This window comes from Trichechus manatus, unplaced genomic scaffold (genome assembly GCF_000243295.1).
Source record: "Trichechus manatus latirostris isolate Lorelei unplaced genomic scaffold, TriManLat1.0 scaffold00065, whole genome shotgun sequence".
NCBI classification, from domain to species: Eukaryota; Metazoa; Chordata; class Mammalia; order Sirenia; family Trichechidae; genus Trichechus; species Trichechus manatus.
In genome coordinates this window covers 11,999,141-12,012,418 of record NW_004444001.1, presented here as the reverse complement: position 1 = coordinate 12,012,418, position 13,278 = coordinate 11,999,141, and the positions used below count along the sequence as shown (strand labels likewise).

Sequence of the window (13,278 nt, the reverse complement as noted above, 5' to 3'; positions counted from 1 at the left end):
TGGGGGATCAAGAACTTACAAGATTGTACTACTCTGTTTCAACCTTGGGCAATTTCAAAGGACAGAGCTTTAGGGACTTGGAACAACCCGTACTACTTCACTATCATTGGGTCTTCCCACATATGGAAAACCATAAACTCAGCTCACCTCAAATTAAGGGCCATGGAAGAGTGTCCAGATGCCTCCTGGGATACTATGACCCAATGAGAAGGGAGTGAGTGTTGGGGTAGGAACCGTACCTCTATCAGAAACTGAAGGAAAAACAAAGCAAAGCAAAACAAACAGAAAAATTGTTACCAAAGTATTTGCCTCATTTAATTAAAATCAGCAGGAATGTCTATTCATTTTACAGCCCCAGCACAGGGAAAGTGAGCGGCAGACAGGAGCCAAAGCCAATTTGGTGTTGAAACTCTAATTATTAAGACAACCAAGCGGATATTATTGCCCATTGCAGGGTGGTCAGAATTTGGGCTGGGAACTGTGTAAATGAACAAATCCTTTCAGAGAGCTTGATGTCATTACTATAATTTATGATAAGTAGAGTTGGGATCTGGAGTTCCTGGGTGGTACACCAAGTTAATGCACTCAGCAGCTAATCAAAAGTTTGACTGTCGAGTCCACCCAGAGGTGCCTCAGAAGAAAGTCCTGGTAATCTACTTCTGAAAAATCAGCCATTGAAAACTCTACGGTGCACAGTTCTACTCTGACACACGTGGCATCACCATGAGTCATAATTAACTAATTTAAAAAAACAAACGTTGAAAACTCCCTGAAAGAGAAGTTAGACCTGAAGTTCTAGCTGTAACGTATATTTGAAACCAGAGGAAGAAGCAGAATCTGGGACCTAGGTGCAATCACCAGAGTAGCTCCCTAGCCTCTCTCTGGGTACAAACTGACCTATCCTGAGCCATGCTTGATATCATCTGTGCATTCTCAGTAACCCACATCACAGATCCTTCAAAGACCTTTGCAAAAAACTGAAGAGACGCTGGGGCTGAGAGATGACTAGATTAAATCCTTTCTAAGGTAAAGCAGATATTACCAACTAATAAAGAAAATCAATTAAAGAAAAATTCATCATCCCATCAACATCCTTGGGTGCTCAGGTGTCCCTCAGAACAAAGTTCATGTGTAAGCTCTCCTGTCTTGGCATCGTCAATATAAGATAAAGAATAAGAAAGCTTGAGGTGAGAGATCAGATAAAGGGGAAAAAGTAGCTTTTAACAAAAACAGTGAGTGTTAGAGTACACAAACCCCTGCGGTAGCGCATTATAATCTCCCAGCACCACTGATGACAGCACAACTGCCCGTCTAGAAAGGGCACCATCACAGAGAGGTTTTGTGCTCAGTCACAGCGAGGACCGGCGCGAGAGTGAAGTGACAGGCGCTTTAGCCTCCCCAACCGTCCGACTCCCAGATGGGTCCTCACGGGTCATTTGCTCCCTCTGGGTCCCGCCTCCTCCGTCCTCCAAACCTAGCCAGCGCCCGCCCCTGCTCCCGCTGACTGACAGGCAATCCTGCTACTCCGGGGAACCTGGCTTTTGCTTAGCAACCCGGGAAGAGGTGACAATCCTGCCATAACCAACGGGAGCCAAGGGGCGGGGCCGGAGGGAGGAGGTGGTGCTGGTCAGGTGCTCTGCGCAGAGGCTGCGTGCAGGTGAGCGGTTACTGATTCAGGGGCGACCCTCGCTCCCGCCACCTCCCCTCCCATATCCCCAAGCAGACGTGGACTGCTGTGATAGCTTCGAGGGTAAGAGTCCTGCGAGAGTGGGCGGCTTGCTTTCCGGGGACCCTCATGGGCCCTATCGGCCCCCAAAGCTGTCACCGCTCTTTCCAGTGCACACATAGACACAGAGCCCTGTCTGAGGTATCTGCGGGCCTCGGTGATCGCGATATCTCGGAGTTGAGAATTTACCCTACGCCGCGACCCTCCCCGGTGGCTACAATGGAATCCCAGTCAGAAGATGGGGCGATGCACCCCCCTCCGGCTGACTTATACTTGCCCCACACAGACTTACTCCTTTACTTTTCCTCTCCTTCCCTTTTCTTGGTGGCGCTTCCCTCCAGATTTCCGAGGCTGTCTGTGGTGGAAGGATTGGAGGGGAGGAGAAACTGCAAAGCAGCCCAGTGAAATCTGGATCCAGATCTAGGGACTTCACTGCATTCTGTAACATTCTATGCGCGGAAGGGTCCACCCCTACCTCCCTGTTTATTGTTTTCTGTCATCAAGGTGATAATGTTGGTTCTTCTTATCAAGCATTCGTAAGCCTTAGACAACACTTAACCTTAGTTTACTTTCGTTTGTTCCAAAGCCCATTCTCTCTTGCTTACCCCAAATTGCTGAATTAGTTAACTAAGATGGAAGAAACTCAAAGAGTTCCATGCGGTTGATTCTGGCCTTCACTGTGTTAGGAAGGATGGAAAGAAAATAGAGAGGAGCAGAGAGAGAGAGGGAGGAACCACCATCCTCAGCCAGATACAGCAGTGCATATATTTGAAGTTCTCTATTGCAACTGATTTTAACGTTCCTTCCAGAATTGGAAAAAGTATTGCCATTTAAGAAATACTTTTTTAACTTAATTTTTGAACTTTTGTCTTGAGACCTATACTTAAAACAACTTCAGTTTAAGTAATGTTCTAGGTATGGTGAATCCACAGTTAAAAAACAAACAAAATTATTGCTGAAGGTAAAACATAGTTGATACGTAGTTTGTGCTTCTGAAAGCAAAGCAAGCCTGCCAAGCAATTTGTATTTACTTGTATCAAGGCAAGTCAGGGTATGTTTTTGAGATTTAAACATATCTTTAGTATGTTCAAATTAGGAGATCTCAAAAGCCAATTCAGAGATTCCTTAATACAAAGTATTGTTAGATCCACGTTTTGGTGGACTTATAAATACCTTCATGCAAGAATGGACAGGAAAAAAAAAACAAAAGATCCTGCTTGAAGTTCAAGCCTGATGATATTGACAAAATTTACATATTTATCCTTTATCCACATTAGCGAATGGCTTTCATAAATAGCATAAAAGCTTTTGGAAATATATGCAAATTAAATTTTTTTTTTTTTGCTCCAAAAAGATTGAATCTTGGGAAGTGCTTTTTCTACACATATCACTGATAAGATTATTAACTAATTTTCACATTAAGAAAGTCAACATCAAATTTCAGAATTATGTTTCTGTTTCGACTTAGTTCAGAACCTAATTGTTTAAAGAAGAGGTTACACTTTGATTATTAATAAATGAATGTGCATTACATTTCATAGATATATTTGAATGTCACAAACTTTACTTCAGTTCAAGAAACAAGTTCATCTATTTTCTTCTCTCACTGATCACATCTCTAACCATGATGAACTGAACATCAAGGTGTTGGCTTTAAAAATAGAGATGTATTAAAAAAGAAAAAAAAGCACCATTATTGGATTTGCTAACGGTACTCCCTTATTGCTAGGTTCGTGTAATTGGTCTAGTCATAACGATAAATACGTTCACAGCTATTTGACTGTATAAATGTTTCTGACTAGAAGTCAGACGTCTGAGTCAACCTGAAAATGTTTCTGAAAAGGTATATGCAAATTGTTTTAAAACGCTATTGGGGAACTTATTTAAATAATCCCTTTGAGGAATGTTTTGATAAATTCTTGCAAAGTATAAAAACATTTTATAATACAACTAAACTTCTGGGCTTTATTATACAGATAGCCCTAGGTCTCTAGTGTAAGATGGAGTTCTGCAACATAATTCTTCCAAGCTGTGATTTATGATATAACTGGGATTAGTAAACACCAGCACTCTCAGTTTAGGATAAAGAGTATGCAGCAAAATTGTTGCCATTAACTTCTATATGTTTATTCTACAGATTATTTTATGCTGAACTGATCAAGCACTTTGAAAATGACTTCAAAACTTCCCTGGGCATCCTTCATACTTGCTACACTAATGCGTTCAACTACATTTTCCCTCCAACCAGGACAGCAAAAGGTTCTACTAGTTTCATTTGATGGATTCCGTTGGGATTACTTATATAAAGTTCCAACACCCCATTTTCACTATGTTATGAAATACGGTGTTCATGTGGAGCAAGTTACTAATATTTTTATTACAAAGACATACCCTAACTTTTATACTATGGTAACTGGCCTCTTTGCAGAGAGTCATGGGATTGTTTCAAATGACATGTTTGATCCTATTCTGAACAAGTCTTTCTCCTTGGATCACATGAATATTTATGATTCCGAGTTTTGGGAAGAAGCAACACCAATATGGATCACAAATCAAAGGGCAGGACATACTAGTGGTGCGGCAATGTGGCCTGGAACAGATGTAAAAATACACAAGAGCTTTCCTACTCACTACATGCCTTACAATGAGTCCGTTTCATTTGAAGATAGAGTTGCCAAAATTATTGAATGGTTTATATCAAAAGAGCCTATTAATCTTGGTCTTCTCTATTGGGAGGACCCAGATGACGCAGGCCACCATTTGGGGCCTGACAGTCCACTCATGGGCCCTGTCATTTCAGATATTGACAACAAGCTGGGATATCTCATAAGAATGTTAAAAAAGGCAAAGTTGTGGAACATGCTGAACCTAATCATCACAAGTGATCATGGAATGACACAGTGTTCTGAGGACAGGATAATAGAACTTGACCAGTATCTGGATAAAGACCTCTATATCCTCATTGACCAATCTCCAGTAGCAGCGATCTTACCAAAAGAAGGTAAATCTGACCTGAAAGGTGATCTGAGGCTAGATGTGAATGTTTCCTTTTCTTGTAGAGATTGTACAGTGTGATTAAGTGAATGGGGAATTTTTTATCTCTGTGTCTTTAAAGCATACATGCCTATGTCATGGTAATACACTAGGATTGAATCCTTAGACTGAAAATACACTCTTTTTCCCAGAGTCTAATTATTTCTGTTATCTTAAAATGTTGAAATTGATGCTCTCTGGGTGGGGCAAGTGGTTAAGCACTCAACTATTAGCAAAAAGTTGGTGGTTCGAACCCACCTAGAGGTGCCTCAGGAAACAGACCTGGTGATTTGCTTCTGAAAGGTAATAGCCTTGAAAACCCTATGGAGCAGTCCTAATCTGCACACATGAGGCTGCCATGAGTCAGAATTCACTCACCAGCAGCAACAACAATATATTTACAGCAGTAGGTTTTAGCCGTTTTGGAATCATGTAATGTGGTGAAAACTATAGTCTCCCTTCTCAGAAAAATGGAGAGGGGAAGATACATACAAAAGTTGCATACAACTGCAATGAATTCCTGGAAGCCCTAAAGCCTTCTATAGCCTACTTGGTTAGAACTTTCTTTGTAAGAAGGAAAGTATGGAAGTACATTTTGCTATACATAGCAGAATATAGCAAGGAGAAGGAGCTATGGACCAGACAACATAAGACTTCTGTTCACCTTAAGATTTATTTTACTTATCTATAAATAAGGGGAGTCCCTGGGTGGCACAAATTGTTAAACTACAAACCGAAAGGTTGACAGTCCAAATCCACCCAAAGGCACCTCAGACGAAAGGCCTGGTGATCCACTTCTGACAAATCACAGCCATTGAAAATCCCCATGGAGGACAGATCTACTCTGAGACACGTGAGATAGCCACGAGTCGGAACTGACTTGGTGGCAACTTTTTTTTTTTTTTTTTTAAATAGGAAAAGTAATAAAAATACTTTCAACTTTTTGTAAACCTCTCCTCAGATCTTCATATCAGCCTTGTCACCAAGGCATTATCTTCATTTTAAAGAGGTTATTGTTCTTGTTGTGTGTCATCAAGCCAATTCTAACACATAACAACCCTATATGACAGAGTTGAACTGCCCCATAGAGTTTCCTAGGGTGTAATCTTTATGGCCACCACTCATCTGTCAGTTTGTCATACTGTAGTGGCTTTTGTGTGTTGTTGTGATGCTGGAAGTTATGCCACTGATATTTCAAATACCATCATGGTCACCCATGGTGGACAGGTTTCAGCAGAGCTTCCAGACTAAGATCAACTAGGAAGGACCTGGCTGTCTACTTCTGAAAAAATTAGCCAGTGAAAACCTTATGAATAGCAGTGGAACATTGTCTGATATTGTACAGAAGATGAGTCCCTCAGTTGGAAGGCACTCAAAATACAGCAAGGGAAGAGCTGCCTCCTCAAAGCAGAATTGACCTTAATGATGTGGATAGAGTTAAGCTTTTGGGACCTTCATTTGCTGATGTGGCACTACTCAAAATGAGAAGAAACAGCTGTGAACATCCATTAATTGTGGAATGTATGAAGTATGAATCTAGGAAAATTGGAGATCACCAAACATGAAATGGAAGGTATAAAGATCAATATCCTAGGCCTTAGTGAGCTGAAATTTACTGGTATTGGCCGTTTTGAATCAGATAATCATATGGTCTACTGTGTAATGAATGACAAATTGAAGAGGAATGATGTCACATTCATCATCAAAAAGAACATTTCAAGATCAATCCTGAAGTACAAAGCTGTCAGTGATAGGATAATATCTATACGCCTACAAGGAAGACCTGTTAATACGACTATTATTCAAATTTATGCACCAACCACTAAGGCCAAAGATGAAGAAACTGAAGATTTTTACCAACTTCTGCAGGCTGAAATTGATCAAACATGCAATCAAGATGCACTGATAATTATTTGTGATTTGAATGCAATAGTGGGAAACAAAGAAGGACCAGTAGTTGGAAAACACGGCCTTGTTAATAGAAACGATGCTGGAGATAGCATGATAGAATTTTGCAAGACCAATGACTTCTTCATTGCAAATACCTTTTTTCAACAACATAAACAGTGACTATACACATGGCTCTCGACAGATGGAATACATATGAATCAAATTGACTACATCTGTGGAAGGAGACGATGGAGAAGCTCAATATCATCAGTCAGAACAAGGCCAGGGGCCGACTGAGGAATAGACCATCAATTGCTCATATGCAAGTTCAAGTCGAAGCTGAAGAAAATTAGAGCAAGTCCACAAGGGCCAAAATATGACCTTGAGTATATCCCACCTGAATTTAGAGACCATCTCAAGAACAGATTTGAAGCATTGAACACTAATGACTGAAGACCAGACGAGTTGTGGGATGACATCAAGGACATCATGCATGAAGAAAGCAAGAGGTCATTAAAAAGACAGGAAAGAAAGAACAGACCAAAATGGATGTCAGAAGAGACTCTGAAATTTGCTCTTAAGCTTAGAGCTAAAGCAAATGGAAGAAATGATAAAATAAAAGAGCTGAAAGGAAGATTCAAAGGGCGGTTCAAGAAGACAAAATAAAGAACTATAATAAATGTGCAAAGACTTGGAGTTAGAATACCAAAAGAGAAGAAAAGTCTCAGCATTTCTGAAGCTGAAAGAACTTAAGGAAAAATTCAAGCCTTGAGTTGCAATATTGAAGGATTCTACAGGGAAGATACTGAATGACACAGAAGCATCAAAAGAAGACGGAAGGAATACACAGACTCACTCTACCAAAATGAATTGGTTGATGTTCAGCCATTTCAGGAGGTAGCATATAATCAAGAACTGATGGTTCTCAAGAAAGAAGTCCAAGGCGTATTGAAGGCATTGGCAAAAAACAAGGCCCCAGGAATTGATGTAATACTTATTTAGATGTTTCAACAAATGGATAAAATGCTGGAGGTGATCACTCATCTATGCCAAGAAATTTGAAAGACAGCTATCTGGCCCACTGACTGGAAAAGATTCATATTTGTGCTCATTCCAAAGAAAGGTGATCCAATTGAATGCAGAAACTATTGAACAATATCATTAATATCACACACAAGTAAAATTATGCTGAAGATCATTGAAAAGCGGATGCAGCAGTACATCAGTATGGAGCTACCAGAAATTCAGTCCAGATTCAGAAGAGGACGTGGAACAAGCGATATCATTGCGGATGTCAGATGGATCTTGGCTGAAAGCAGAGAATATCAGAAAGATGTTTACCTGTGTTTCATTGACTATGCAAAGGCATTCGACTGTGTGGATCATAACAAATTAACATTGCAAAGAATGGGAATTCCAGAACACTTAATTGTGCTCATGAGAAACCTATACATAGATCAAGAGGCAGTCACTCAGACAGAACAAGGGGATACTGCATGGTTTAAAGTCAGGAAAGGTGTGCATCAGGGTTGTATCTTTTCACCATACTTATTCAATCTGTATGCTGAACAAATAATCTGAGAAGCCGGACTATATGAAGAAGAATGAGGCATCAGGATTGGAGGAAGTCTCATTAACAACCTGCCATATGCAGATGACGCAACCTTTCTTGCTGAAAGTGAAGAGGACTTGAATCACTTACTGAGGAAGATCAAAGACTACAGCCCACTGTTGAGATTGCACCTCAACATAAGGAAAACAGTTCCTCACAACTGAACCAATAACATTATGATAAACGGAGAAATGATTGGAAATTGTCAAGGATTTCGTTTTACTTGGATCCACAATCAGTGTCCATGGATGCAGCAGTCAAGGAATCAAACATATTGCATTGGGCACATCTGCTGCAAAAGACCTTTTATAGTGATAAAAAGCAAAGATGTCACCTTGAGGACTAAGGTGTGCCTGACCCAAGCCATGGTATCTTCAATCACCTCATATGAATGCGAAAGCTGGACAATGAATAAGGAAGACCAAAGAAGAATTGATGCCTTTGAATTATGGTATTGGGAACGAAAATTGAATATACCGTGGACTGCCAAAAGAACGAACAAATCTGTCTTGGAAGAAGTACAGCCAGAATGCTCCTTAGAAGCAAGGATGGCGAGACTTTGTCTCATGTACTTTGGACATGTTATCAGGAGGGACCAGTGCCTGGAGAAGGGCAACATGCTTGGTAAAGTAGAGGGTCAGCGAAAAAGAGCCTCAATGAGATGGATTGACACAGTGGCTGCAACAATGGGCTCAAGCATAACAATGATTGTGAGGATGACGCAGGACCAGACAGTGTTTCGTTCTGTTGTACATAGGGTTGCTATGAGTCAGAACCGACTTGACCACACCTAACAACAATCTTTATGGGAGCAGATCACTAGGTCTTTTCTCCCTTGGAGAGGCTGTGGGTTCGAACCGCTGATCTTCTGTTTAGCAGCTTAGCGCTTAACCGTTGCATCACCAGGACTCCTTTAAAGATAGATAAACATGCTAAAAAGATTTTTAACATCCCCAAGTTCACAAAGTAGCATGCATGACTCAGATCTGCTTTTCTGTCTTTTAGCGTGACCTTGTAGGGGTAGTCCCTGAGTGGTACAAGTAGTTTGTGGTTGGCAGCTAACCTAAATTTTGGCAGTTCATACCCACCTATGGGCACCACAGGAGTGGCTTGGCAAACTGCTTCCATAAAAATTTCAGCCAAGAAAACCCTAAGGGGCTGTTTTACTAGAGAGTCACAATCAACTCAGTGGCAACGGGTTTGGTTTTTTGGTTTTAGGTTGGTCTAGGTCACAAATGGATCCCTCGTGGCTCAGTGGTTAAGAGCTTGGCTGCTAAACTAAAGGTCAGCAGTTCCAATCCACTAGCCACTCCTTGGAAACCCTATGCGGCAGTTCACTTCTGTGCTACAGGGTTGCTGGGAGTCAGAATCAACTTGACGGCAGTGGGTTTGGTTTGATTTTAGGTCTCAAATGAGAGAAATGATTTTGAAAAGCTGGAATACCTCACAAATGAGAGTTATAGCCCTCGTCGGAAAATTAAGGGAACCATATGAAACAATGGATGTTAAAATATGCATGTGCACCTACACAAAGTTTTCAGCAAATTTGATATAAAATAGCAAGTTTTTTGTTGTTAAATTTAAGAAAATCACACTAACCCTTCTGTGTCCATTATAAATTGTAACAGTGTTTCATCTTTGGGGTGTGGGAGGCAGGGAGGAAGCCCCAACAGATGGATTTTAAAAATAAGGAAAGGATTAAAGATAGTGCCCAGGTTTGTTGCATTTGAAGTTACAGGGAGTACTTTTGTAAAACCTCCAGTGATTTGAGGACCCTTCCATTTTACAAGCTGCTTTCCACCCACAGTCTGTCCCTTCCTAATGCCTAGCCCCCACTTAAAATAGTTTCTTGTCTAGAGATTCTCTATGTCTGCATTCAGAACGACCAGAATTTAACTCTTTAATTTGGTGTGTATTACAGTACCTTAGACATTTTACTCAGTGCCACTAGTTAATACATACATGTGTGTTTGTATTTGTGTGTGTATTTAAGTCTTTAAATTAGATTAGAGACTTCCGGTTCTATAAAATGTCCTCTTAATTCTATAAGGTGAACTTTCGTACAACAGAAGATTAGTGTTTTTCTCTCAAGATTCTTTCTTCAAAGGGCATGGGAGCTCTTCCACATAAAGTGCCTGGCTATATTTCATTATGTTCAGCTTGCTGGCTTTACACCTCAAATGCAGGGAGTCTGCATTTAAGAAATATTAATTGACCTCGGTTGCCCATAGTTGTTTCTTTGCATGAATGAGTATCTTGTTCTGAGTGCATCTCCTGCCTTCTCTTTAGGTAAATTTGATGAAGTCTATGAAGCTCTAGCTCATGCTCATCCTAATCTTACTGTTTACAAAAAAGAGGAGATTCCTGAAAGATGGCATTACAGACACAACAATCGAATTCATCCAATCATAGCGGTGGCTGATGAAGGGTGGCATATTTTACAGAATAAGTCAGATAACTTTCTGTGTGAGTATATTACAGTGTTTCTTCCCATTCAGCATCGGTTTTTGCTAAAGTGTGTACTATGGCTAATATAACAATTTATTTACTAATCAAATAACTAGTGTTATACATTAATAGCAAAAGAAGAATCCTTGGGGCTTTAAAAGGGGGTAACCTTTTAAAAGTGAAACATTTACTTCTCTTGAAATCGTCAGGCCAGGATAGGTACAGTGGCGTACACTGATATAAATTATATCTTTTCTGTTTCTGAGAAAAACATAACTGAAATTTGTAAACTGGATTATATTCCACATCTGTTTTACATTCTAATTTAATAAAAATTTAATCCTTATTTTTATTTTGCAGTAGATAGGCTTCTAGTGTTTTTGCCCTTTTGGTTCTACCAAATATAGGCCAACTTTGCTTTACATATTGGAAACATTTCTAAAAAGAAGTACATTTGGCATGGATAATAATATCTCAAGAAATATTTTCCTAATACCTTATGAAATAATTTTGGAGTAATTTCCACTGAATAAATTTAGAATCCATTTAGAATATGGAGCCCTGGTGGAGCAGTGGTTAAGAGCTATGGCGAGCTATGGCTGCTAACCAAGATGTTGGCAGTTTGAATCCACCAGCTGCTCCTTGGAAAACCTATGCGGCAGTTCTGCTCTGTCCTATAGGGTCGCTATGAGTCAGAATCGACTTGTCAGCAACGGGTTATTTAGAATATAGTGGATATCCCATTTAAAATTCCAACACACAAAATAAAGCCTTTTAGTTTTCTTAGGTTGCCATTTTTATCAGCAGTAGTAGTTCCTTTGCCTTGCACCCTGATGTTACACTGGGCACACATGTCTTTAAAATGCAAGATTTCTCTTCCATCAATTTTGTATCACTTGATACATCAGAAGGCCCCTAAAGTTTTGACTTTATCTGTAGCCACACTAAAGCACATGATGCTAAGTTGGATCCTGATCTGAACATCCAAAGTCAATATTTTCCCACTCTACCCACAAGTCCTGACCTTTGGCTTTTAGTAGTGGATTGTAGCTATAACTAAAGGTCTGATTTTTGTGCTTTCTATTGTGTTTCTTTTTGTTTTTTCCCTCTTTACTGCTAATTATGAATTTAGGTGTTGAATGCCTTCCTGAGACTAAGAGCGCCTTTGTATTTAGAACAATAATTGGAACATGGTAGGTATCCAATAAGTATTTGCTGAATATTAGTTTACCAGCCACCTCTCCCCTGCAAAAGAAAGGATTACTCTCATTTTCCCCTAACTTGGCTCAGTTTTTCTTTTTTACCTTTCCTTCTCTGCTGCTTAAGGGAGTGTTAGCATGATAGAAAGATTTGTGATCATTTGACTTTTCATTTCCTGAAGAGAACTGCGATGTTGACATCAGAGATTGTATGATTATCTGATTTTTAAAGTCAAATTAGATAAAATTTACGTTTAAGTTCAGAACTTGACCGTACAATTATTATTTCCATTTTAATGCCATCTGGCTGGCTAACTTACTCATGCATTTTCTCTTTACAGTAGGTAACCATGGTTATGATAATGCATTACCGGAAATGCATCCAATATTTTTAGCCCATGGTCCTGCCTTCAGAAATAATTTCACAAAAGAATCCATGAACTCTACAGATCTGTACCCATTATTGTGCTACCTCCTCAATATCACCGCCATGCCACACAATGGTTCATTCGAGAATGTCCAGGATCTGCTCAATTCAGCAACTCCAAGAACAACTCCTTATATGAAGAGTACTACACTCCCCCATGGTAGTAGCAAACCAAGAGAATATGAGCAAGAAGAGGCATATGCTTATTTCATAGGGGTCTCTCTTGGTAGCATTATAGTTGTTGTCTTCTTTGTGATTTTCATTAAACATTTAATTCGCAGTCAAATACCTGACTTACAAGATATGCAGGCTGAAATAGCTCAACCATTACTACATGCCTAATGCTTCTTTGAAATGGAGAGTTCATAATTATGTCAGTGTTTAATGGTTTCAAATTCTAGGAAACCCATTTCAGACATTTGCACAGATCATCTAGCAGTTATACACATACACAGACACAGTGTCTCTCTCTCAGATGCACACACATACATACATGGAACAAAGTACAAATACTTGCAAAGGACTAATGGTGTGCAAGTATGTCCATTTTCTATGTAGCTTAGGGGTAGATAAGATGCTGCTTTATTTGGACTTGGCACATATGCTATTACATAGCAAGTTTGCACTATTTAAAGTATCTTACATATTGCACTTTATATTACTCCCCTAATGAGTACTTTTATTTGAAATGTACTTTATGGACAATTATGTCTTATAATTTAGTTGAAAAAGATAACTTTTTATACCCATATCACAGAATACATGTTATTATGTGCTCAAACTGAATGAAATTTCCAATAATTCCTTAACAATGTAGAAATCTATCTCCTTATACTGGGAAAGCAAGAAGAAGGTGAAAACCGTTTAAAATTAAATGTGACGACTTTCGTACCTTGATTTTTGGAGAAAGGCATTCCTAACAGCAGGTTGCATCTGAGGGTAT

General features: G+C 39.6%; 1 protein-coding gene across 1 annotated transcript; it reads left to right on the top strand.

Moving 5' to 3' along the window:
• The first annotated feature begins 3,434 nt into the window (after positions 1 to 3,434).
• Positions 3,435 to 13,001, top strand: ENPP5 (ectonucleotide pyrophosphatase/phosphodiesterase family member 5). The gene is made up of 3 exons (XM_004379522.2): positions 3,435 to 4,727; positions 10,551 to 10,727; positions 12,250 to 13,001. The coding sequence occupies exons 1-3, from the start codon at positions 3,899 to 3,901 to the stop codon at positions 12,675 to 12,677; spliced, it is 1,434 nt and encodes a 477-aa protein (XP_004379579.1). The 5' UTR covers positions 3,435 to 3,898; the 3' UTR covers positions 12,678 to 13,001.
• Positions 13,002 to 13,278: the final 277 nt, after the last annotated feature.

Coding starts and splice junctions, on each gene's coding strand:
- ENPP5 (XM_004379522.2), top strand. CDS start 3,899: ATGACTTCAAAACTTCCCTGGGCATCCTTCATACTTGCTACACTAATG. Junction 4,728..10,550: donor AGCGATCTTACCAAAAGAAG/GTAAATCTGACC, acceptor CCTTCTCTTTAG/GTAAATTTGATGAAGTCTAT. Junction 10,728..12,249: donor TAAGTCAGATAACTTTCTGT/GTGAGTATATTA, acceptor TTCTCTTTACAG/TAGGTAACCATGGTTATGAT.